We start from the raw sequence: 27911 nt of genomic DNA on the forward strand, positions 1-27911 counted from the left end.
ACAGAATATATATAGGCAAGAATCACAATATCACAGTATAGGTTCATCATTCTAATATCACCAAATCCTACTATCATTACATTTTGTCACAATATGTTTATATTAGACTTGTCACAATCTGAGTCAAATAACATTTTAGAACAACAATATAATCTGAATTGCTTTTACTTTTGTGTATACACATGAGCAGCCAAATGTTTCACATTCAAATAATGGTTTAATGAAAAACAAATGTATAGGGTTTGCTCCATAGGGCCACACAAAATAGAAAATCAAAATACAAAAATGCCTTAAGAAGTTAACAACTGAAATACTTCTGGACAGTTTATTATTCCAAATGTAGTAACTCCTATTATAACAATGTCTTCAACTTCTCTGCAATTTGAGAATTAACTGTACACATGCAAAACATATTTCAAAATATCCAAAAGCTGATATTTATTTCAATCATCTTAATGAACACTAATTTTTAGCATAAGCTTGTTAGAGTCAAATTATTAGAGTCCCCATCTCCAAGCAAATCTGGAAAAATTTAAAAATTCAAGTTTATATCACTGTAGAAACACATGAGGAAGGTGCTTTGGGTCACCTTTCTGGTGGGTGCTTTAAGAGACTATATGGTTAAATCTTTAGGCTTAGATTCAATAAATGGTTAAAAACACTTGAAAAGAGTTCTCAGAAATTTGAAACAGTTGCAGCATAGCGCAGAGCACTAAATGTGGAGCTTAAAGATCAGCCCAGATTGTCACTAGTTTTGTGACTCTGTTCATGTTAGTTAATCTCTGAGTCTGATTTTAGAACTCAAACACATAATTCCATCCTATGTGTTTCATAATCTCTTGTCCAGGTTTTTTCCTACACAATATTTTTCCTTCAACCAAGAACTTATTTAGAAAACTCAAACACGTAATTCCATCCTATGTGTTTCATAATCTCTTGTCTAGGTTTTTTCCTACACAATATTTTTCCTTCAACCAAGAACTTATTTAGAATCTACTACGTGCCAGGTACTGTGCTAGGCACATTTTGTTATTCTAATGAGGAACTGAAAGTATAATGTTAAAAATGTGACCTTTTTGTTTGGAGAGTTTCAAGATCAAGTGAATGAAGTTACATATCTCCATTGAGTTACAAAAAGGAAAAAAAAATTAAAGACTAGGAACAGCCTCTAAGCTTTAAGTTTAAATATAGGGCGACACCAAGTAAGGCTCACAAGGGAAAGAAAGTGAGACAAATATTTGCTAACTAGATATTTTGAATCATTTCTGTTTATAGTACCATGCAATTGAGGAAGGCAACAGTCTTGAAACAATTAAGGGAAAATACTTAGATTTATGTAGAAATAACCAGGATCCAGTTAAGGTCATGAAATAACAGAGGCAAGAAGCCATACTCTTTTTTATTGGCCTCGTCATTTTCTATTGTACTAAACCTATCTGAGAAGCCTACCTGTGGGAAAAAAATTACAGAGAGAAAATGTCAAGGGAAGTACAAGAACAAGCAATGGCATTTGTAATATTTTATGAAAGTGTACAAGGCTTAACTGACACATCTCACCCTATAAAAATGTTATGAAATATAAACATGGACCAATTTTAGTAAAGTAGCATTCTGATAGGAATTAACTAATTTACAAGCCTTATTAACACTGCAGCTTTGTCCTACCAATCTAATCTGTTCAATCTTTTCAACATAAGTTATGAATCAAGAATATTCTTTAGTAGCCTTCTTATGAAAAATTCCAGAGATTATACAGGGAAGCCTAAAAACTGGACTTCTTTTTCTTGTCAAATGTGAATTAATTTTAAACATATTGTTTGAGATGTAACTCTGGGAAGCAAAATATATAGAAGAAAAAATAACAAAAACAAATATGCATATATTTAACACAGATGCTGGGTATGACTGCTAAGGTCAAATACCGGCTTTAACTACTTTGGATCCACATAAGCCTTTAACACACATTCTCTTAAAGTCATTATAATTTGTTTAAAGATTCAGAACCAGGAGATAAGCAGCCTGGTGGTGAAGAGGGGAAGTTACTTTCTTCGGCATTTTCTAATGAAGCCCATCTCTCACAACTGCTACAAACTTTTGTTAGTCCAAACCGTGAGCTACCTGGGGTTGACAGAAGGGTTCATTCACAGACCGGGACGGGGATACTAGATCAATGGCAAACCGTCTCCAAACATTAATGATTCCCCTTGACTAGGAAGCATGTCAGGGTAAAAGCATGTAGGTTTCCTGTCTTATTCTAGAAAAAAGCTGGCGGGCACCAGAGTTGGAAGTGGGAGCACGAAAACAAATTTAGTTAACAGCATTTAGAAGTCTCCATGCAACCCTTCCTCCCCTCCATCTCCATCAGACCGGGCTATCCTCTCCACGTCCGAAGGCTGAGAGGTCAGAGAGAGATGTGGGGTCAGAGTGGCTCCCCCGGGCAGGTCCCCTCCCTAGTTTTCCCTCTGTTGAGCCCAGATCTCCGTTCTGAACCGACCTAGGAGCTGGTCCAGGGCTGGGAGCCCGGTTGATACCAGCAGCTGTCCATTCCGCACCGACGGTCGTGTCCCCGCGATGGACACCAGTCGAGAGCAGCCGCTGTCGGTACCGCTGGCTCTAGGACCCCTCCGCTGGAAGCTGGTGACGCTGTCCCTGCTAGCCGCCACCACCATAGACCCAGGACTCCTGGTGCCTGTGCTGCAGGTCGCCGCTGCCGCCATCTTGGCGCTTCCCGCGTTGACCCAATAGGAACTCCGGGAGCTCAAGCCTCGGGTCTGTCAGAGCCAGCCCCAAACTCCCGCCTCCTTGCCTCCTCCTCGGCTCCCGAAGCCAATAGGACTAAGAGTTCCCGCCCGAGTCAACCAATGGCAAGGCGTATTACTGAAAAGTGCATTCTACGTAAGGACGACGGACTTCTTCAAGGCCCAGGTGAGAAAGAGACCCCCTGAGTCCTGGGTGAGAGCCTTCGGGGTTCTTTGGGACTAGAGGTGGGTAATATCATTCAACATTTTTCTCGTTTTGAGTGCTCTCATTCACGCTGAATTAAAGAAAAGGCTGGTGGAGCGGTATATCAAGTAAATACCAGTAGGACCTTGCACTTTTCTCCGCTCAGTATTAAAGAGGATACTCCCTCCCACCCCTTTCTCTTCTGATTTTTTGGGAGAAAATTCCCTCCGCCATCCTTTTCAGGTCTTTTTCTGAATGGTTGTGTAATATTGAAGGGATTGGAACTCTTACCTTAGCGACTTGTTGAGCCCCTGGGCTTGGTTCCTCAGTTCCTGTGACAGGTGGGTTGGATTTAGACGTTAGAGTAAAAACACCTGAGCTTTGAGGCGATTTGGTTTTCCCCCGTTTCAAACAGAAAATGCACCCCTCTGATAAGTCCCCGTGAGTAGCTTTCGTTAATTTTAATTAGTGCTTCTGGAAGTCTTAGAGCGCCTTTCCATAAGTGGTGTGAATGATAAGTGTTACTCTGACAACCTTGTTCACACATTTAATTGTCGTTTGCTGTTAAGGCACCTGCAAATAACAGAAGATACTTCAGGGTTTTTTTTCCCCAAAAAACTGATAAGAGTTAGATGTGTACGTGCTTTCTTTTTCAAGTGATTTATGAACTCTGAATCAAGAGCTTATTAGAATAGGAAGTTTAATTCCTATTAAAATAGAAAAAAACATGTAATTTAGAACTGTGTCCTTGGATTTAAATTTTGTTTTCAAAATTTTGAGCTGGCCGGGGTAGGGGATTGGAGTAACTGATTTTTAAAGGCATTCATGATTGACAAGTGTCCAAACTAAAAAAGACTCACAAATTACGCTTGCACTAATAGTTATTGTTGGTTTTGACAGTGATCTGTGATACTTTTAAAATACATCCAAACTTCATGGAAATTCTTGCCATTGAATTGTTTTAAATCTCAGTGACCTTTTTAAGACTTTTTGGCTGATTTTATTTGATAAACTGAGATTATATTGCTAAATAGTGACTAGAGTTTTTCATTTGGGATGGTTTTTGTTTTTTGTTTGTTTTTTAAAGAAAAATGTTCAGGAAAGAAAAACTGAAACAACACCTTGCTATTTAACAATATATCAACTGCAAAGCTCGATCAAGGTTTAGATGCTTTCACTTAGACTCTCACCAGTATAAATCTGTAATCTAAATTGTTCAGTAAATAGCTGTTGAGTGTTTACTGTCTGCTTGGAGCTAACCTTGTCATTTTAGGCCTATAGAAGTAAAAAATGTTCTCATTTGGGAGAGATAAGATTAACACATAGAAAACAGCATAGCAGTTAAAATGAACACATTGAACAATATATGTTAATTTTGTCCTGTAGTAAATAATTATACTAAGAAGACCAAAACAAAAAGTGACAAAGCAACCTAATATCAAATAGGAACTTCTCAGATAGTTTTGCTGCTCTGAAAACTTTGAAGTACTACAAATATTGAATTTTTATAGGTTTCTTTACTATGTATTCCCTTGTTTTCTACTCTTTACTTCAGCCTTTAGTTTTCTAAACCTTATTACTAGAAGTGAAAAATTGTTTTTCAGCTTTAACTGTAATTCAGGAAGCATGACATATGTGTGCACCAAGGCATTCCTGAAATTAGGATATATCTTTGGTATAACATTATCATAGAATAAATTAATTTAATCTGTCCTTTTTTTTTTTTTAACAAAGACACAACCTTTGCTCTCAAAGCAAATAATCCCAAATACTTGAATTTACTGGTATGTAGAGTAGAATATAAACATTGGAATAAATGAAGTTTTTAATGGAAGGGAAGAATTAAAAGGGTATATATATATATATTTTTTTTTTCAATTGCAACGTGTGACCTTTATTTGGATTCTAGGGTTTTTTGTTTGTTTGTTTTTTTATCTTTATTTTATTTTTTATTTTTATTTTTTTGCTTTATAACAAATTTAATCAGTTATACATATACATATGTTCCCATATCCCCTCCCTTTACCAGCAATGTTTATTGTTTTTTTTAATAACAAATTTAATCAGTTATACATATACATGTGTTCCCATATCCCCTCCCTTTTGCGTCTCCCTCCCACCCTCCCTATCCCACCCCTCCAGGCGGTCACAAAGCACCTAGCTGATCTCCCTGTGCTATGCGGCTGCTTCCCACTAGCTATCTACCTTACGTTTGGTAGTGTATATATGTCCATGCCGCTCTTTCACTTTGTCACAGCTTAAAAAGGGTATATGTTTAGGTGTGGTGTTAAATGATTAATAACAATTATTTACTGAGCACATAGTAAATCTCACGGAGTGTGCTATGTACTAGGTTACAGGAGAAAGAATACTTAGTCTCTACCCTCTTTGAGTTCACAGTTGGGAGAGATAGGTGGGTGGATAGGATAATAAAGTATACTCTAAATACTGTGGAGGACAAATACAGAATACATAACTTGAACTGAGAGAGAGAATCCTGGGTAAGCTTACCCTGAGAAGGAAGCTCCCTTCCCTCCTTCAGTAAATCTGGTCTCGTTGCTACTGTGCAAATAGTTCTCATAATTTGTGCATAGTGCTAAGAGAAGAGGAGACTAGAGAAATTAGATAAAAGTCTAATTGATTTTTTTAAGATGAATTTTTTTCCTTAAGGATAATGGGAAATCATTGAAAATTTTCAGGTAAAGAAATGACATAATAATCATATTTGATTGTTATGTTTGGCTAAAAAGTATCCTGCAAGAGAATGGATTGGCTAAGTGTGATTGGGATAAAGAGAATGGAATGAATCAAGAGATTACTATAATGGGTAGAATTGATATGACCAAGGAAGGTTGAGAGGAGGAATCAAAGATGAGTAACAGGTTTCTGTATTGAGCAGCTTTCTGGATGGTGGAGGATAAAGAATAAAGGAGAAACATTAGAACTTTATAGTTGTGCAGTTGGTTGTTTTAGGGAGTGGGAGATCATGTTTTCTTATGTTTTAAATTTATTTAATTGGAGTAAAATACCTGTGGAGTATCCAAGTGGAGATGTCCAATACACAGTAGGCTATGTGAGAGAGGCATCTCTAGATGAAACATATAAATTAGAAATTAATTAGCCCATGGTGGGGATTTACCTTAAGGGAATGGATAAGCTCACCAAGGAAATGTATACGTTAGGATGAGAAGAAAAAAAGAACCAGGAATAAACTTTGGAGAACATGAACACTTGAAAGCTGTGCAGAGGAGGAGAAAGTAAAATAAGAATTGGAAAGTGTTTACTTGATTTAGTAATAATGATTTATTTTTGGCTTTGTTAAGGGCAGGTTTGATGGAGTAACAAACTGAAAAGTCAAATAATTGTGTTTAGAATTGAATGGGAAGTGAAGTTGAATATTCCATAAAAGTAGACCATTTTACATTTTAGAAGGGTTTGCTGTAAAGGGGGTAGAGGGGGATGACAGTGGTTTAAGGGAGCAGTTTTCTTGTGTGGGAGAGGGAGGGAGAAGGAGAGGGGAAGGAAGAGAGAGAGATGAAGCTACTGGAAAACATTCTTGGCAATGGATGAGGAAAAGAGCCTGAATGAGGTAGAAGGAATGGAATCTGGAGCACAGGAAAGGGATCAGTATTTGAAAGGAGGAGGCTAAATTCAATGGCTAAAAAATGTAAATGAAAAGAAGACTCTTTGTTTTCCTTTTTGCCATTAAATCTTGGAGTTTTTAAGACCATTTTCTCTTTTCTTGTTCCATATTCTGACCTCCATCCATTCCCAGGACTTTAGTTCCTATTTATACACCAATGACTAACATATTTATAGTCCAGATTGCTTCTCTGATCTCGAGAATCATAAATTCAGATATTTACCTTTTTTCTGAAAGTCTTAGTGGGACCTCAAACTCATAATGCCCCAGACTGAACTTCCTTTGGTGTTTTGTATCTAGGTAAATGATAGGATCATTTGTAGAATTAGTTGCCTGAGCCAACTCACTATACTCATTTCCTCTCTTAAGCTTCATTCCTCCATAGCCAGTCTCTTACCAAGACTTATGGAGTTTACTTCTCAGTAACTCCCTAATCCATTCTAGAGCATTTAGCTCTCATCTTTGGTTCTCCTGCAGTACATTGTCCATTCAAGAGCCATCCCAATCCTTTCAAAATAGATGTCTGATCATATAGTATAAAAACAAAACTTTTAAGGACATGCATTTGGTTTCCTCTACTTAGCTCTCTAGTCACATCACTCTATAAGTTCCCTTACTCTCTTCACTCTATCATTCATTTATTCTCCCGTACTCACCTTGTTCCCTTCATCCAGAAGGCCACTAGTTAACTTCTATTTATCCTTCAAATCTCACTTCAACTTACACATCCTCAGTAAAGCCTTCTGATCTTGATATCACAATAAAATAAGCTCGTATATACTAACAATGAACAAGTGGAATTGGAAATTAAAAACAATACAATTTACATAAGTATCCTCCAAAATAAAATAATGAGGTATGAATCAAAAAGTGTATCTGTATAAGGAAAAGTTCAAGACTCTGATGAACCAAATCAAAGAAGAACTAAATAAATGGAGAGATATTCCATATTCGTGGATAGGAGACTCAATATTTTCGTTATGTCATTTCTTCCCAAGTTGATCTGTAGATTCAATGCAATCCCAAATAAAATCCTAGCAGATTATTTTTTGGATATTAACAAGATGATTCTAAAGTTTATATAGAGAGGCAAAAGATACAGAATAGGAAACACCATATTGAAGAACAAAGTTGGAGGACTGATGCTACCTGACTTCAAGACTTACTATAAAGTACTGGCAAAAGAATAGACAAAGAGATTGGTGGAGCAGAATAGAGAACCCAGAAATAGACTCACATGGATATAGTCAACTGATCTTAGACAAATGAACAAAGACAATACAATGGAGCAAATATAGTCTTTTCAACAAATGGTGCTGGAACAACTAGTCATACACATCTAAAAAATCAATAAGTAAATAAATCTAGACACGGACTTTACTTCAGAAAAATTAACTCAAAGTCGATCACATACCTAAGTGTAAAACACAAAACTGTAAAACTCCTAAAAGATAACATAGGAGAAAACATAGCTTACTTTGGGTATGGCAGTGACTTTTTAGATACACCAAAGGCATAATCTATGAAAGAAATAGTTGACAGGCTGAACTTCATTAAAAAACTTCTGCTCTGTGAAAGACAGTATCAAGAGAATGAGAAGACAAGCCACAGGGAGAAAATGTTTGCAAAAGACACATCTGATAAAGGACTGTTGTACAAAATACAAAAAGAACTCAATAATAATAAGCAACCTGATTTAAATATGGGCAAAAGACCTTGACACTCCTGACCAAAGAAGATATACAGATGGCAAATAAGCATATGAAAAGATACTTCCCATCATATGTCATCAGGGGAAATGCAAATTAAAACGACATTGAAATACCACTGCACATCTATTAGAAGGGCCAAAATCCTGAACACTAATATCACCAAATGCTTGTGAGGATGTGGAGCAACAGGAACTCTCATACAGCGCTGGTGGGAATGCGAAATGCTTTTGCCATTTTGAGAGACAGTTTGGAGGTTTCTTACAAAACTAAACATACTCTTAACCATATGATCCAGCAATTGTGCCCTCCTGGCATTCACACCATAGAGCTGAAAGCAAATCCATATAAAAACTTCCACATGGATGCTTATAGAGGCTTTATTTATAATTGCCCAAACTTGGAAGAAACTAAGATGTCTTACAGTAGGTGAATGGATAAATAAATTGTGGTATATCCAGGCAATGGAATATTATTCAGTGCTAAAAACAAACAAGCTCTTAAGCCATATCATGATCCAGTACACATACATGTGTTTACATTTACATATAATTAAAACAAAAGTTGTCTGAAATTTCCCACATGTGAAGATTGCTGATATATTCTAATTAATCTATTCTGTTCTTTTCTATTCTCTTTCATAAGAATTGCTGCTTGCAACTAAACTGATTTTATATCTCTCTAATGGTTCTCAACTGACGTAATTCTGTACCAACTTAAAATATACACAGTAAAGTTTTTTCATTCATTATATAAGTTATGTATACTCTTTGTAGAAAGCAGAATGAAGGGGAAAACATCACTCATACCTTGATAACTGAAAGACAACTGCAGTTAACATTTTTTTTTTTTTTCTTTTTGCGGTATGCGGGCCTCTCACTGTTGTGGCCTCTCCCGTTGCAGAGCACAGGCTCCGGATGCGCAGGCCCAGCGGCCATGGCTCACGGGCCCAGCCGCTCCGCGGCATATGGGATCCTCCCAGACCGGGGCACGAACCCGTATCCCCTGCATCGGCAGGCGGACTCTTAACCACTGCGCCACCAGGGAGGCCCTGCAGTTAACATTTTGATGTATTTTCTTTCAATATTTTTTCCAATAGTATTGATATTAGTATTGTTTTAACTATGATATTATGTAATTTTGAATCCAAATTTTAAAAATTTTGTGTTTACTTTTATCAAAGTTATGTGTGCATGTAATGGAAAGAGTCAAAACATTTCTACAAGGTTTGTTCAGAAAAACAGTAATCTCCCCTGCCATTTCCAACTCTCCAGAGCAACTACTTTAAACTATTTTAGCTGATTCTTTATACATTTACTTCCACAGCTCTCAATAATATACTTATCACTACTATTTCTTCATTTTCCAGTTAGGCATCCATTAGATCAGTGATTGGCAGAGATGGTTGCAGGGAGAGATGAATAGGCAGAGCACAGGATTTTTAGGGCAGCAAAAATATTCTATGTATTATAATGATGGATATATGTCATTATACTTTTGTGCAAGCCCATGGAATGTACAGCATCAAAAAAGAACTCTGTGGTAAACTATGGACTTTATGTGATTATCATGGGTCAGTGTAGGTTCCTCCTTGGAAAAAAATGCACCATTCTGGTGAATGATGTTGATAATGGGGGAAGCTATACATGTGTGGTGTCAGGAGTGTTTACAAAATCTCTGTACCTTCCTCCTAATTTTTTGTAACCCTAAAACTGCTCTATAATAAAGTCCCTAAAAAAAAAGTGTCCAAAGTACAAAGAAATCAGCTATATAAAATCTCAGTCTGAGAGTTTCATAAGCAGCGTGTATATCACCCTTGTGGCCAAATAGTGGGATCATTTCCGCAAAGGTATTCTGAGAAGTCTGCAGGTACAATTGAAAGACTGCAGTGACCTATTAAAGGTACACCAGAAAACATAATGGTCATGATAAGCAACTAGCGCCCCGTGACAGAAGTGCGTACCCCTTTGGTTGGCCTTTCAAGTTTTCTGAGACCTAGGGCTCATATTACCATTGTGTCTGTGCATGTAAAGCATATAACAGAAATGGTGAGGCTTATCATGAGGCCTGATAGTATTCTGGCAGCATAATTGAATGAGTGAATGCCAGGGTCATGCCTGCACAGAGGGAGTTCTTGGACCTCATGCAATCCCTTTTTGCTTCCTGTCAGTATACTCATAAAGGGAAATCCCAGTCCTGAGTTCCAACATCACAGATTGTTTTAGCTGTCTTTGTATTTTATATAAATGAGGCCATACGCCATTTATTCTTGTGCTGGATTTCTTTTGCTCACCATTATATTTGTGAAATGTCTGTTATTAATGTGAACAGTTGTGGAGTATTTGTTACTGTATAGTATTGCTATATAGTATTGTGTAACTGTGTCACAAATCATTATCCATTCTACTGTTGAAAGGGGTTTGGCTAGTTTATTATTTGTGGCCAAACATTTTTCTAACATGGTTGTACCAATTTACACTCTTACCGGGAATGTTTGAGAATTTTGGTTGCTTCTCATCCTTACCAACACTTAGTATTGTCTTTCTTTTCATTTTAGCCATTTTTGGAGGATTATGGTATGACATTTTCATTTGGATTTGAACTGATGAAGTTGAGCACCTGTTTTTATGTTTATTGGCCATTTGGATAACCTCTTCTGTGAAGAGTCTTTTTGTGTCTTTGCCAGTTTTTAAAAATTGCATTATTTTTCTTTCAATCTGGATTTGTAGGAATTCTTTTTATATTTTGGATAAGAGTTCAGTTTCAAATAAATGTGTTACACATATATTCTCTTAGTTTGTGGCTTTCATTTTCGTATTATTTTCTTTCAATTTAATAAAATTTAATTTTTTTATACAGCAGGTTCTTATTAGTTATCTGTCTTATACATATTAGTGTATATATGTCAATCCCAATCTCCCAATTCATCCCACCACCACCAGCCCCCCACCCCAACTTTCCCCGCCTTGGTGCCCATATGTTTGTTCTCTACATCTGTGTCTCTGTTTCTGCCTTGCAAACCGGTTCATCGTCTTTTGATTTTAGTCAGAATGTATTCTGAAGTACTAGTTTTTCTCCTTATGTCTAGCACTTTATGGCTAGGTTTGCCTACTCCCAAGAGTTTAAAGATAATCTCAATATTTTCATCTAAAAGCCCTGCTGTTTACTTTTAAACATGTGAGTCTGCATGCTGGTGGAATTCATTTTTTTGTGTCTTTGTTGTGAGGCAGGGCTGAAGGTGTATTTGTTTTTCCTACATAGATATCCTGTTGACGTAGCACCATTTATTGAAAAGACAGTTCTTTCCCTGCCATATTGAACATTACTTTTACAATAAATAGAGTCACACATATTAGGAAGATTTTTCTGGACTTCCCATTTCATTGGTTAGTGTGTGATTCTTCAGGTTCTCCAGAATGATGACTTCTTTTCTCTCAGAATTTTAACCACCTGTACTGCACTGCTCTCAAGCTAAATCAGTAAAAGTAAGATGCTCAACCTTTGGAAATCCCTTCTTACAAGTTTGAGTCACCAACAAAATCTTGTTCTGTTCAATCCCTAGAGCCTTCACATAATTGTTCTTGTATTTTGTCCTGAGTTTGTGGTTGTTACCTAAGGGAGGGTTCATCTGTTATGAGCTTATTTTTTAATGACTGTAAATGATTTCTTAATTGCTGATATTGGTTACTTGTGTTTCTTCTTTTTTTCTTTTTTAGGTTTGCTAGGGATTTTTCATTTTTACTAATCTTTTTTTTTAAACCTAACTTTTGGCTTTTAAAATTTTTCCCTGTTTTTGTAAAATTTTTTACTTTCTATTTTATTGATTACTGCTCTTATTATTTCCTTCCTCCTACATTCTTTGGTTTTGATTTGCTGAAATTTTGGTTTTTCTCCCTTGTGATAAAAGCTTAATTCATTGATTTTCCACCTTTCTTCTTTTCTAGTATACTATTTATAGTTAAGGGTGATTTTCCCTAAGCACTGTTCTAGCTGTATCCTGCAACTTTTAACGTTTTATGTTTTCATCATCATTTATTTTAAAACATTTTTTACTTTTTGTTTAGATTTCCTCAATAATTTTTAGAACACTTTTGAGAGTGCTGAAATACATGAATTATATTGGATGCCAGGAAAGCAGGTGTAATCTGGGACTGTCCAGGGCACATGAGAACTTACGTTCATCCCAATTGTAGTGGATTCTTAAGTATAAGCAGAAAACTGGGGTTTTAAGTTAAAATTTTAAAATCCACTGTATACTCATCTGGGAATATTCAGTGTAATAGAGTAGATGTGTCAAAAGATAAACATGTTTTGGTTCAAGGAGATTTTTCAAGTAAATGTATTTATAAAGGTGAACAAGACATTTTTAGTGGTAAACCCTAAAACACTAAAAACTTTTAGTGTTAAAGGAAATGTTCATTGCAGCTCTATTCACAATAGCCCGGAGATGGAAACAACCTAAGTGTCCATCATCGGATGAATGGATAAAGAAGATGTGCCACATATATACAATGAAATATTACTCAGCCATAAAAAGAAACGAAACTGAGCTATTTGTAATGAGGTGGATAGACCTAGAGTCTGTCATACAGAGTGAAGTAACTCAGAAAGAGAAAGACAAATACCGTATGCTAACACATATATATGGAATTTAAGAAAAAAAATGTCAATAAGAACCTAGGGGTAAAACAGGAATAAAGACACAGACCTACTTGAGAATGGACTTGAGGATATGGGGAGGGGGAAGGGTAAGCTGTGACAAAGTGAAAGAGAGGCATGGACATATATACAGTACCAAACGTAAGGTAGATAGATAGTGAGAAGCAGCCGCATAGCACAGGGAGATCAGTTCGGTGCTTTGTGACCGCCTGGAGGGGTGGGATAGGGAGGGTGGGAGGAAGGGAGATGCAAGAGGGAAGGGATGGGGGAACAGATGTATATGTATGACTGATTCACTTTGTTATAAAGCAGAAACTAATAAAAATAAATAAATTAATTTAAAAAAAAAAAAGGAAAAAGAAATTCCAGAGGTAGAATGGCCCAGCATAGGTATATCTCCCAATCGGGGACTGTTCTTCTTCTTTGCATGGAGCCCAAGTAAGGAATTTAACAACTGCTGACTAATGCCTGGTGCCCCTTTCCTGTGTCAACTAGAGGAGTCTCATAGGCATAAAGCTGCAGTGCTAATCTAAGCCCATGCGTTATTCTAATTATCCTGGACATTTCTGATGAGGTATCAATTCCTCCTCAGTATGAATAATTGTGGGAGTCCAGGGAAAGGCCAGATATTTAAAACCATTCCATGTGAAGCTTCTTACATCACATCTTCTGATTTTGCATGAAAGATCATTTACACTAGTGCTGATCCCCTCTGAAGAAATACATATTTCTTGGCTCAATAAGTAGTGTTAGCAGAGGGAAATATTTTGACTGCTATTTCCCAGTTTAAGAATATGAAGTTTCTTGTAGGATAAGATGAAAGTTAAAAATCCTGGCAAACATTTTCATCGTAAACTCAGAACTAAATTACACAACTTTTTTTAAAACTTTTTTGTTCACAGCTCTTGTTCTACCTTTCTTTGAATTATATTTTCTTAGGAAACACTTTTAAAATTATTTTCAAATTTGGTAGCATTAATTAATTGCATTCTCTACATTGAATTGTTTCATAATCTCGTCCATATCCATTATGATATTTAGTTTCTCATTTGTAATGCTATATCTTTGGATTTTTCTCTCAGTAACTTCGAAGGATTAAAAAAATCTATTTTAATGCTATTTTCATAGAATGATGCCTTAGATTTAGTCATTAATTATTTCCTTTTCTAATGTTACTAATTTTTGTCTTTTTCTGAATTTAATCTTTCTTCCTGCTTCTCTTAGGTATTTTTTGTTTTTCATTGTAGCACTTTTAAAGGCAATAATTAAAATATAGCTGTAGTGGCCTGTTATAATTTCCAGGTAAGCCCTGTCCAGTAGTACTTCCTGTGTTGATGGAAATGTTCTATATCTACACTGACCAGTATAATAGCCATTAAACACATATGGCTATTGGGTACTTACAATGTGGCTGATATGATTGAGGAACTGAATTTTTAATTTTGTTTTAATAATTTAAATTTAAACACTACTTTTGGCTAGTTGCTGCTATATTGGACAGCATAGCTCTAGATCAATATTTAGCAAAATTTTTCTATGAAAGACCAAATAGTAAATATTTTAGGCTTTGCAGACCATATGGTTCCTGTTGCAACTACTTAGCTCTGTTGTTGTAGCAAAAAAGCAGCCATAGACAACATGTAACCAAATGAGCATGGCTGTGTTCCAGTAAAACCTTATGTGCTAAAATGGAGTGGGCAGGATTTGGCTTATGGGCCCTAGTTTGACAACCTCTGCTCTACATGAAAGATGTATCTAGGGGTCTATTTATTTTTCTTTTTCCTGCTCTGTATTCCCTGGGGGTCTTTTCCTGTAACATTTTAGAGAGATTATTACCCTCCTTGAGTTGTTATTCTGTATTTCTTCAACTTTTGTTTCAACTTTTCTATTTTTTTGTATATGTGGGGGGAGTTGGTGGTGGACAGGCATTCTATTTTAAATTTCTTTAAACTCTACTCTTTGTTGTTTTAATTCTACTCTTTCATATGCCTGTTGTCGCATAGATACAATATCTTAACTAATATCTCTGAAGATGTTAAATAGAATTATTTTCCTTTTATTTTCCTCCCTGAATTACCTCTGATTTCTCCAGAGTTGCTTGTTCTGTTTTTCATCATGGGCCTTCTTTTTCATTCTTGTGGTTTCCTTAAATGTTGGTGATCCTTGGTTGTTCATTCATGTTGATATATGATGAGTTAAATAATATAGATAACTGGAGTGGGTTTTCTCTTCTTTTCTTTCTCTAGCAAATTACCCTAAATGGAAAGAATACTGAGGGGAATTCCTTATGGGTAGGTAGGACTTAGTATTTTTTTATTAAAGTATGTCGATTTACAATATTATATTAATTTTAGGTGTTCTATAGTGATTCAGTATTTTTATAGATTGTACTCTATTTAAAGTTATTATAAAATATTGGCTATATTGCCTGTGCTATGCAATATATCCTTGTAGCTTCTCTACTTTATACATAGTAGTTTGTACCTCTTAATCCCCTACCCCTATTTTGCCCCTCCCCCCACCCCTCTCCCCACTGGTAATCACTTGTTTATTCTCTATATCTATGAGTCTGTTTCTGTTTTGTCATATTCATTCATTTTATTGTTTAGATTTCACATATAATTGATAACATACAGTATTTGTCTTTCTCTGTCTTATTTCATTAAGCAAAATATACTCCAGGTCCATCCATGTTGTTGCAAATGGCAGAATTTCTTTTTTTTATGACTAATATATTCCATTGTATATGTATACCACATCTTCTTTATCCATTCATCTGTTGATGGGCACTTTAAGATTGCTTTCATATCTTAGCTATTGCAAATAATGCTGCTGTGAACACTGGGGTGCATATATCTTTTCAAATTGTGTGTTTTTGTTTTCTTTGGATATATATCCAGAAGTGGAATTGTTGGATCATGTAGTTTTATTTTTAATTTTTTTGAGGACTCTCCATGCTGTTTTCCATAGTGGCTCTACCAATTTACATTCTCACTACCAGTATATGAGGGTTCCCGTTTCTCAGACTCCTCGCCAACATTTGTTAGTTGTGGTCTTTTTGATGATAGCCATTCTGACAGTCATGAGGTAATATCTCATCGGGGTTTTGAGTGACATTTTTCTGATGGTTACTGATGTTGTACATCTTTTCATGTGCCTATTGGCCATCTGTATGTCTTCTTTTGAAAAATGTCTATTCAGGTCTTCTGCCCAGTTTTAAATTGGGTTGTTTAGGGGTTTTTTGCTTGTTTGTTTGCTTGTTTGTTTTTGATATTGAGTTGTATGAGCTGTTTATATAGTTTGGATATTAACCCCTCATCAGTCATATCATTTGCAAATATTTTCTCCAATTTAGTAGGTTTTCTTTTTGTTTTGTCAATGGTTTCCTTTGCTCTGTAGAAGCTTTTAACTTTAATTAGGTCCAATTTGTTTATTTTTGCTTTTGTTTCCTTTGCTTTAGGAGACAGATCCAAAAAATATTGCTACAATTTATGTCAAAGAGTGTTCTGCATGTTTTCTTCTAGGAGTTTTATGGTTTCTGGTCTTAGATTTAGGTCTTTAATCTATTTTGAGTTTATTTTTGTTTATGGTATGAGAAAATATTCTAATTTCATTCTTTTACATGTAGCTGTCCTGTTTTACCAGCATCACTTATTGTAGAGACTGTTTTTTCTCCTTTGTATATTCTTGCCTTCTTTGTCATAGAATAATTGACCATAAATGCATGGGTTTATTTCTGGGCTCTCTGTTATGTTCCATTTATTTATATTTCTGTTTTTGTGCCAGTACCATACTGTTTTGATTACCATAGTTTTGTAGTAGTCTGAAGGCAGGGAGTATGATACCTTCATCTTTGTTCTTGTTAAGGTTGCTTTGGCTATTTGGGGTCTTTTGTGTGTCCATATAAATTTTACGGTTATTTGTCCCAGTTTTGTGAAAAATATCATGGGTATTTTGATAGGGATTGCATTAAATGTGTAGATTGCTTTGGGTATAGGTAGGACTAATTTATTGGTGTGTTTTGCTCAGAATGGATAAGCAGAGGGCAAGCAGACAGGCCAGGTCCATCTCTAATAGCCTGATAAGGAGGATCTTATCCTAGGTTTCAACCACTATACTTTGGAGCCCAGATTCCTCTCAGGCAGGTTAAACCTTTTTTTATCCTCCATAACTGTTGGTTCAGCCCACAACCCCTTTCTACAGGAAGAAAAGTTACATCTTCCCTGAAACATTCTCCTGTGTGTGTAGTTGGACAAAGGTCAACATACTTTTTGGAGACTAAATAGTAAGTATTTTAGGTTTTTCAGTCCACATGCCCTCTTTCATAACTTTTCAACGCAGTTGTAGACAGTACATTAAAAAATGAGCACAGCTGTGTTTTGATAATGCTTTGTTTATGAACACTGAAATTTGAATTTCATATAATTTGTACATGTCACAAAATATTCTTCTTTTCTTTTCTTTGAGCCATTTAAAAGTATAAAAACCAGACTTAATTTTCAAGGTATACAAAAGCAGATGGTAACCTAGAAGGTTTGCCCTGTGAACCATGGTTTGCCAAACCCTGTGCTAGGCTGTTGCTCTCTCTGCCCTGTTCTACCTATCACTGTTATTTCTATCTTTTAGAAAGTTTTCATAATCTCTAGTATGTTGATGCTTTTCACTCCCTTTTAGTGGCCTAAGGGTCAACCTTTCATTCTACCCAGGCCTTCAATGGATTGGATGAGGTCCATGCACATTAGGGAGGGCAATCTGCTTTACTTAATCTGAGGATCCAAATGTTAATCTCATCCAAATACACCCTCACAGTAACACCCAGAATAAAGTTTGATCAAATATCTTGACACTGCATGGCCCAGTCAAGTTGATACATAAAATTAACCATCATTCTCACATAGCTAGTAAATGATAGAGCTAGGATTCACAACCATGATGAGCTGTCTGATGACAAAATTCAAGCTTATTTACAATTTGTACCTGGACCCAAACTCAGCGTTAGTATCCTAAAGGTAGCCTTTTATTTAGCCAGTTTATGGATATTTGCGTAAGGAATGAGGCATATTTGTCTTGATAAAATGAGTAAATTCATAGTAACCAGGATGGTTCGAGATTGTGATATGAAACAACAAGTAGTAAGTGAGACATATTTAACACAGAGGTGAATGATTTTGAGTTTCAGAAGACCTGACTTAATCTTGTGAAAGAGAAATTAAACCCCTTTCTTTCTCCAAAGCATAGAAATTTGTTTCAACTCATATTAAAGAACTTTTTATCAGAGTTGTCCAGCACTGAAACAAGATTTTTAATCATTTAAACATATTTGCTTTTAAAAATCTTTAGAATTTTAAGGCCATGTTTTTACCTTTTATATTTTTTCATTCCCCAAATGCAAAGTTAAAAAAATTAAAGGCCATTTTGTACTGTAATTTTATCAATCTCCAGAGTGAAAGATTTGAAATTAATTTTGTAGTCTGTTTGGTATTCTAAGTTTATTTTTAAAAAATTTAAAAAGCAGCTCATGTTTCCTTTTTCTATTAACGTTTCCTAAATGAACTCACATGGAATTAATGAATTACTATCATATATGATGATCATTTTTCCTCACTGAGCATTGGAATATGTTCATTTTAGAGCTTATCAGTAGCTCAGTCTTGATTCTCTAGTTGAAGTAGTTATGTCAGCCTTTGCATCTGGCTCAAGGTTTTGGGTCCTTTTTCCATAGGAAAAATCTTTTTGTGATAAAAATATACATAAGATATATTATTGTAATCATTTTTAAGTGTACAATTCAATGGCATTAGGTATATTTATGATGTGTAAACATTGCCACTATCTTTTTCCAGAGCTTTTCCATCATCCTAAAGGGAAATGCTTTACCCATTGAGCAATAACCTTCCCACTCCATCACCACAGCCTCTGGTACCTCTATTCTACTTCCTGTCTCTATGAATTTGCCTATCTAGGTACCTCACATAAGTGAAATCGTATAATATTTGTTCTTTGTTAGCATTTGCATAATGTTTTTCACTTAGTATAGTGTTTTGCAAAGTTCATCCATCTTGTATCATGTGTCAGAACTTCATTCCTTTTTATGGCTGAATAGTATTCCATTGTACGTATATAGCACATTTTGTTTATCCATACGTCTGTTGATAGACACTTGTTCGGTTTCCATCTTTTGCCTATTGTGCATACTGGTGTAATGAACATCAGATTACAAGTATCTATTAGAATTCCTTTAGGTATATACTGAGGAGTAGAATTGCTGCAGCATATGTTTAACTTTGTCAGGAACTACCAAAGCGTTTTCCACAGTGGCTTAACCATTTTGCATTCCCACCAGCAGTACAGAGAGGTTCCATTTTCTCCAAATCCTCAGCAACTTTTGTTCTTTCTTTCTTTATTTATTGGATAATAGCTGTTCTAATGAGTTTGAAGTGGTATCTCATTGTGGTTTTGATTTGCATTTTCCTAATGATTTGTGATGTTAGCATCTTTTGCAATCTAGATATGCTGAGAATTTCCCAAATCATCAAGTGCTGATTTCTTTTTGCTTAACTTCCTCAGTTTATCCCCTTTTATCCTTTTTCATTCCTCAATTTATCTCCTTTCTCTCACATTTTACCATAATTAGCAAGGAGAAACCAGTACATGCCTTCAACATTTTGCTTGGAAATCTCAACTAAACATTCAGGCTCATCACCTACAAGTTCTACTTTTCACCCAACATTAGAACACATGTCAGTTTTGCTACATTGTAACAAGACTGTCTTCCCTCTAGTGTTCAGTAACATCTCTCATTCCCTTCTTGAGACTTCACCAGAAGTCCAGTTAATGTTCATATTTCTGTAACATTCTTTTCCTGACAAATAAGTGTATTCTCTAAGATGATACAAGTGTTCTCAGCCATCCGGTTCACTTCCTTCTGAGCATTCACCAGAATCTCCTTAACGTCTCTTATTTCTATTGGGTTGGCCAAAAAGTTTGTCCGGGTTTTTATGTACCATTTTATGGAAAAGCCTGAATGAACTTTTTGGTCAATCCAATATCAGCTGGCTCTTCAAGGCAATCTACCAATAGTCTCTTCAGTCTTATTATTATTTTTCTTAAATTTTTTGTTATCTGTTACAGCAACACCCCACTTGCTGGTACCAAAATCTTTTTAATTTCCTAGGAATTCCATAACAAATTACCACAAACTTGGTGGCTTAAAGCAACAGAAATTTACTTCATTACAGTTTCCAGGGCCAGAAGTCCAAAATTACGGTGTGAGCAGAGCTATGTTTGTTCCAACAGCTCTAGAGGAGGATCCTTCCCTGCCTCTTCCAGCTTCTGGTGGCTCCTGTCTTTCCTTGGCTGTGGCAACATAACTTCAATGTCTGCCTTCATTTTCACATTGTCTTTTTTCTCTGTGTCTCTGTGTGTCCTTTTCGGTCTCCTTTGAGGACATTCTCATTGTATTTAGGGCCCACCCTAATCTAATATGATCTCATATTGATCCTTACCTTGATTATATCTGCAAAGATCCAGTATTACAATAGGGTCACATTCTGAGGTTCCAAGTGGACATGAGTTTGGGGGGAAGGGAGAACACTACTCAACCCACTATAGTCTCTTTTTAAGTAATTGTATTATAAATGTGTTATATAATTATTTATAATTTTTAAAACTCAGAGGTTTGCATAATATTTTGTTGTGAGATTATTTCACCATACACTAATACTGTTAATGTTAATATTCACATTAGAAAGTGCCAAATAGGGAAATCACTTTTCTTTTTAGACTTTATAATATATATTAGAAGTATGGGGCTCTTTAATGTGTCTTTGCTTTTTGATGAGGATGTTGTACACATGGGCATACACACACATGAATAAAAGAAGCAAAGTTCTGTTAACTTAAAAAAGTTTGTTACTCAGTATTTATTCACACCATATAGTGAGATCCTAAATCACCTCTCAAATTGAATGGAAGGAGTGTGTGATTAGATTTCCTTGAGATTTGGGGTGTTTTAAGACTGACTCTAGGGACTTCCCTGGTGGTCCAGTGGTAAAGAATCCGCCTTACAATGCAGGGGACGAGGGTTTGATCTCTGGTCAGGGAACTAAGACCTCACATGCAGCCAGGCAACTAAGCCCACGCACCACAACTACTGAGCTCACATGCCTCAACTAGCGAGCCTGTGTGCTGCAAACTACAGAGCCCACGTGCTCTGGAGCTCACGCACCACAACCAGAGAGAGAAAACCCACATGCCACAACTAGAGAGAGAAAACCCGCATGCCACAACTAGAGAGAAGCCCATGCGCCACAATGAAGATCCCGCATGCCTCAACGAAGATCCTGCGTGCCGCAACTAAAGACCCGAGGCAGCCATAAATAAATAAATAATAAATAAATCTTAAAAAAAAAAAAAAAATGACTGGATCCAAAATATTTAGTGAGTTCTTCAAATATTTCAGTAACTCAGAGAAAAAAAATATTTTTATGAGTAACAGCAATATAATTTAAGTATATTTAGTTGAGTGTTCTAATCAGGTGGGATTATTAAGATCAAGCACAGTGCCTGTAAGTGGATGAAAGAGTATATTTAAGCACATTGTTGTTACAGAAAAAAACAAAAAAGAAAAAATCAACCCTCACTTTTAAGGGTCCTAAGAGAAAAGGGAAGAAAGATGTTAGGGTCATAAAGAGAGGAGATTAAATAAAACAAAAATTGGGGTTGAAACAGAAATGCATTATAAAGGAGAGGGAAGATAGATTGGCAAAAATGAGGAAGTATCAGAAAAGTGAAATGTTCAGAGGCAAGAAATAGGATGGGGAAGACTTCAAGGAGAGCAAAAATTAAGAAATAATGCTATGACTAGCTTAGCGTTAAAGGGTAAAAGATGAATATATCAGAGTTTCTTTCAAATTAAGTCAAATTGATGATTATTAGAGAGTAATTGTAGTCTTGATATCATACACTCAAGTCAAGCTTCTCATGTCATTTTCCCTGTAGAAAATGGTAGGAACCATTTTATTTATTATTCATTAAAATGCAAGTAAATATATTATTTATGATATATTGACATGTGATATTGCATATTACACAAACTATTTTATTATATATATTTATTTATATTATATACATTTCAAGATAAATATTCATATGTTCTTTTAATGGCACAAATTTGGTTTTTGGTGTAAACAGTGAAACTTTGCATGTAAACACATATAAAGCAAACTGTTTGATGTTTCAAGTAACAGTGATGATACATCATTTCCTCAGTCATAAGAACTGACATGGAGTTATTATTGTTGACTATGAGGCAGGTTTTGACATCCAGGAGAATATCAAATATAATATGTTTTGCCTTTGACATATTATGACTGGTCACGGAGTTTTTCTACAATATCAGGTGCATTCCTCATATTCAGTAAATATCACACTAATCAGGCTTAACATACCAGCATTACAAAGTACTTCTCTGCTGCCTTTGTTGTATTCTTAAAACCAAAACTAACCCTAGATATTCATTCATGCTGACCTGTAGAAATGAATGTTATATCCTCTCTATTACCTGCAAATTGTTTAGAAGGATTTGATATATCAGAACTGTATATGGTTGGCTTATCAACTTCTTTAAGTCCTTGACCACAGTTTTCTCTAGGTTGATGGATGTATCATGTCACCCATTTATTTTCTTCTACTTAAATTCTCTGGTAAATAAAGGACTTTAATATTCTGCTTTTTAAAGTCATTTTATCCAAAGTGTCATTGAATATCTGAATTCAGAATCCTATTGATCCAATAAGGAAGATGCACCTTAACAGCTGAGAGACACTTAGTCATATTATATACTAATTCAACTAAATATGGCTGAAAGAAGCCTTTACTTAATATAATTTTGATTTCCTGCTTTAGGCATCCTGAAACCATGGATCACCTATATATGCTTTGAGACATGCTTTAGATGTTTTTTCTGGAAGCCCTGCAACTGCCCTAAAAATTGAATGTATCATTGAAAAGACCTATGGTAAGTGGGTTTTTTTCCTTCTTTTTCTTCTGTCGGTTTCATGTTGTGGTTAAGTCTTATGAATGTTGTAATGCTGCTCCCTGCTGGACATAGTGTAATTTTTTAAAGTTGGCACTTAATAGATGGGCAAATAACTGGTTAGCTGGACCCACTATGGAGGGGAATCCTTGCCTGCATTCACAAAAAAACAACAGTATACAACCAAAGCAGCTCTGTTTTCATAATGGGTGATACCCATTATGTTGATATCTGAAGCCTGATGAAAGTGCTGATAGTCTTGTTTCTAAGTTTTATTGTCTGCTTCCTGTTTAGTGGCATCTAAAAGTTGTAACAAACATACATTGAAGGGTGCTTGTAGGTGATGGAACTTTTAGGATTTCCTAAATTATATGTGTGTGTATATGTTTGTAATTTGTCTGATTATTATTATTATTATCTCTTTTGTAATCATTTTAATTCCCTTTATGTTTTTCCAGAGGAACTATTTAAAACATCTTTAGTATAATTTAAATTAGACACTGTTGGATCTATTTTGAGTGAGTTACCCTACATTACATTTTATACAGTGGACTTTAAGTGTAACTTGTTTTGTATATCCATCCTGTAATCTAGCGATTATGTTTTCTAGTACACACTGAATCATTCTTACACAGAGTGACATTGGATTGGATCTCAAGTGTCATATTTGTGTCCATCCTATTATGAACCCTCATACTTAATGCAAACACAGGTGTTCCTAAAATTGTTTTAAAATGTGTGAGAGTTAAAAGTTTTTCTTCCTACTTTTGAGCTAAATTATTATATATTTTTTGGAGTGCAGCCTGCATAAAATTAATATCTGGATGTAATGTAGATTTTTTTTGAAAGTAAGCATACATTTTCTTGAAAAGAAGAAAAAGCAACAGGCACAACATTGAGCTAAGTAAAGATTTAACAAAATAACTGATTTTATACTCTTTAATGACCTGGTACTTTTTTTGTGGCCATTTGGAAAGCCTGTAAAATCTGTTCTTTATTAAGATTCTGGAGAATTAGGCATAGTAACTTATTTCTTTATTATTAAAACATTGCAATAAAAATTAGAAATGTAGACCAAGAAAATAAAATTGTTAGCAAAAAGGAGGAGCCCTTTCTTCCTTTTCTTTAAGAATATATTTTTCAGAAAGTATATCATTTTAAATTTTTTTATTATGAAATATAACACTGTATAGAAACATAAAATGAATAAGTATAAAGCAGACATTCAGTAACCATAGATCATTACTGACATACCAGAAGCTCTTGGTATAATCTTCCTTTTCCTTAGAGGTAACCAATGTCCTGATTTTTGTGATAACTATTTAGATAATTCTCTATATAATTTTATCACTTTTATGTGTATTCCTCAGCAATGTGTTCACTTTTTGCCTCTTTTTAATCTTTATGGAATCATATGTATTCTTTTTTTGGATAAACATTTTTGTATTTTTGTTGGAAATGTTTTTGTTATTTTTAAGGGGAAGGGTATGAAGAAATAGAGAGCTTAAGGTAAAGTCAGAGGGCTGACTTCACTGTACTAAAGAGCTTAGGGACAGGAGGAGTTGTAAGGAATTTAGATGTAGCTGCAATCAGAATGGGATCAAGATGCCTGGGGACAAGTTTGTAGCCTTTCAGGGTAAGTGGGAGGCTGGAAAGATCTCTAGGAAAGGACAGCATTCTTGAGGAAAGTGTATAGGCTAGGCATGGAAAGCATTATGCTGATGGGACCTATCACAGTGCTGTCAGAATAATGGGGGAAATCAGGTGAGTTATCTAGTCTGCACTGCCTCCAGGTCTCCAAACCTGATGCTGTCACAGTCCTCACAGGGTATCTCTTGGAACGAGTCTGGGGCAGAAGCTCAGAGGCCCTTCTCAGTAGGGATGGAGGGGACCCTGCTGCTGCCACTGTCACTGCTCAGCCTCCTCCACTGCATGGCAAAGGGTGGAGGAAATTCCCAGCAACGTGGCCCAGGCCTTGCAGCAGCATCATGGAGGTTCAACTGGATGAGCTCCCTGAGTACTTTCTTTGGGCCAAGTACTTGAAAGTCACAACTCATGGAGTAGATCCTGTAGAGTGTGGCTTTGATGTTCAGGCCAAAGAGGTCTCAAGGGTTTTGCTTGTATATGTTCAAGGTAATGAGGGCAATGTCCTTGCTGTGCTTGGGCTTCTCCCAGCCTAGGCCATATGATAGCACCTACTCCTGCTGGGGCTCCAGCATCATCAGGTATGTATCCTCTTCCAACAATTGGAAGAAGTCCTCGCAGTCCACAGAGGTCCCATCCTTGTCTATCACCAGTGTTAACCACAGGGTCTCCAGTGCTTTGTCTAGTAGTTCCTGGCAAGTGGCAACTGTGATCACAGACACAGAAAGGTGGCTAGAGTGGTGGAGCTGGGGTCCAGACCCTACAGCCAGTCTTGGAGCTCATATTGGATCCTGATTTGAGCTTGGAGACTGCGACCACCTTTGTACTTCCCTTTGGGTTGGTGCTAGATTGCTACAGTGTGACACTGCTGCAGCTGTGGGGTGCCCCTGTGGGGTGCCCCTGTGGGGTAGCATGGGACACAGATGGGCCTACTGGTGAGCCCCATTGTCCGGAATCATATGCATTCTTTCTTCCTTTACCAAGCATTACGTTTTGAAGATCATCTACATAGTTGCGTGTAGTTTTATTTTATTCATTTTCATTATCATGTGTTATTCCTTTGGAATGAATATGACAGAATTCATCCATTCTGTTGTTGGTGGATGTTTGGGTTCTTTCTGGTGTTTGGCTATTATAATTAGCATTTCCAGGAACGTTCTTTTACATATCATGTGTTGATTTTTATGTGTCAAGTGGAAAAAGGTCATATATTTTCAGGTTAAAGATAATTGATTATAGTGGTACTTTAAATTAATTTAAATGAGTACATGAGAAAGTTGTTGTATCCTGAGAGTGACACATATTAAATGTTGGAAAAGATTCTGAAGTGATCATAATTTCTTTACTGTAGGCCTTAAATATATGGTAGAGTACCATGTAACTTGTGACAGTTTAAAAATAGTATATGTGAGGTAGATACACAGATACAGACATAGGACCTAATGTAGTAACTCTTTGTTTTACTTTATTAGCACTTTGATTCCATTTACTATTATATCATGTTTTCTATAACTTCTTCACTTTAACTGATGAAGAAACTAAGGAGACCTAAAGAGATTGAGTGAATTGCACAAGGTTATTTAGCAGGTTGGAGCTAGAAACCAGACCAAACTGTCTACTTAGTGGCAGTCACAGTTTAAAGAAAACAAAGTGAAAAGTGAAATCAGGATATATTCTTGAGTGTGTCCAGCCATTGAAGTGGAGAATTTGCATGACTAGCTTTCAGAAATTATCAGGTATTCTTTTGTCTCTTAACCAAGAAGTGGCCTTGCACGGGGAATTTTATGTTTAGAGGCCCCCAAAATGTTACTGCACTTTATTACAATTCATCTTCTGAAAGGCAACTGTGGTATATTCTAACTTTGAGAATTTTACTTAGAGTAATTCCGCATTCATTGGGCTGTTATTAACAAGCGGTGTACTATTTCCTCATCTGTTAATTTTGTGAATAATTGACTCTTATCCTTTTGTGTGCCAAAATTTATTTCATATGAATATTTTTTTATAAAATGTTTTTGAAATATAAAATGTACCCTTCTGTCTTCTTAAACAGAACAAATTGAGTATAATGTAAGTTGTTTTTGTTTTTGTTTTTTTTGATGGCTCAGAGTTGTTATTGTGAACATTAGTCATTTCACAGAATTTATGTGATTTCTTCAGAGACCGTTATGCTGTCTAGGACTGTTTTCCTAAATTGTCTTAGACTGATAACTTTTATGTCCTGGGTGCTGCTTACGATGTGTTTTTTTGTTGTTGTTTTGTTTTACCTTTGTTAGGTAATTCTTTTGCTCTCAGTGCATTATATTGACTCTAATGTAAAAATCAGCATTTACCTAACATATTCATTGGTTAGGTGAGAGCTTAAGTATGGTCTGCCCCATCTATTGATTAAGGGCATAGAAAGTAAATTTAAAATTTACTTTGGGGTCAGCAACTTGTCTTACTGCTTTGTTCCAAGAGACTGAGATTATCTCACAACTGATTTCTGGATGATTGAAATGCAACCTAGATTTGCATGTATCAATACTATGGTATCCTTATTTGGGGAATAAAAATTATCATGTACATATTTTCTTATAAAACAGTGATATTGAAACTGGATTTACTTAAGGATTCCTTAAATAGGAAGTCCAATGAACTTAAGTGGTTGTTTTTAATGATAAAATATTTGACAGGATGGGCTTTGAAATAAAAACAATGTATTAGGTGACATTGCCTATTGAAAATGTCAGTCATAAAGATGAAACTACCTTTGAAATGATAGCTTTGTAAAGGAAAATATAGAAGTAACATAGATTTGGTTTCCAGAAAACATTTAAGTGCTTCAGGAAAACATTCATTTAAAAGTGAAATGCATTTGACTGCTTTCCCAATTATAAAGTACTGAATGTGAATTTAAAGGAAAAAAATTGGGATGGGGGTGTATATTTGTTTTTAAATGAAAGGAGATATTGGGAAGAGAGATAGACAGTTGCTATCCCAGCACATTAGGCATCAATATGATGATTTCCTGCATCAGCGATATTTTTCCAACTTGAAAACTAAGTCAGCAATTTTACATATGCATTTGGGGAAAAATAAACAAAGAACTTCATATAGTTTTTTCCAATGAGAACATCTTTGAGAATTGCCTAATGAACAAAATATCTTAGAGGCCCAAAGAGAAGAATAGCTTTTTCTGGTATACATCTGAGATGTATATGTGGTGGAAGCAAAATGACACAGCCCCCACAGAAGAAAAATCAGCAATTTCTAGACCAATGCATTTACACACTTG

At 35.7% G+C, this 27911-nt stretch overlaps 2 protein-coding genes and 1 pseudogene across 7 annotated transcripts in view; 1 reads left to right on the forward strand and 2 right to left on the reverse strand.

Moving 5' to 3' along the window:
- The window catches only part of ELP4 (elongator acetyltransferase complex subunit 4), a 243868-nt gene extending 241090 nt beyond the window's left edge, over positions 1 to 2778 (reverse strand). Inside the window, exon 1 of one of the 2 annotated variants that reach the window (XM_060104001.1) lies at positions 2495 to 2776. In XM_060104001.1, the coding sequence (XP_059959984.1) occupies positions 2495 to 2717 (223 nt within the window). In that variant the 5' untranslated portion in view covers positions 2718 to 2776. Of the gene's footprint in view, positions 1 to 2494 lie in introns of both variants that reach the window. The other variant, XM_060104002.1, reaches the window with a different exon arrangement.
- A 60-nt stretch (positions 2779 to 2838) lies between these two features.
- IMMP1L (inner mitochondrial membrane peptidase subunit 1) overlaps positions 2839 to 27911 on the forward strand; it is a 72980-nt gene continuing 47907 nt past the window's right edge. For 3 of the 5 annotated variants that reach the window (XM_060103518.1, XM_060103515.1, XM_060103519.1), the window contains exons 1-2: positions 2899 to 2984; positions 22861 to 22972. The gene's annotated coding sequence lies outside the window, so the exon portion shown is untranslated. Of the gene's footprint in view, positions 2985 to 22860; positions 22973 to 27911 lie in introns of all 5 variants that reach the window. The other 2 variants (XM_060103516.1, XM_060103517.1) reach the window with 2 other exon arrangements.
- On the reverse strand, positions 24863 to 25621 carry LOC132494142 (lipid transferase CIDEB-like; annotated as a pseudogene).

The sequence above is a fragment of the Mesoplodon densirostris genome, chromosome 7 (assembly GCF_025265405.1).
Source record: "Mesoplodon densirostris isolate mMesDen1 chromosome 7, mMesDen1 primary haplotype, whole genome shotgun sequence".
NCBI lineage: Eukaryota > Metazoa > Chordata > Mammalia > Artiodactyla > Ziphiidae > Mesoplodon > Mesoplodon densirostris.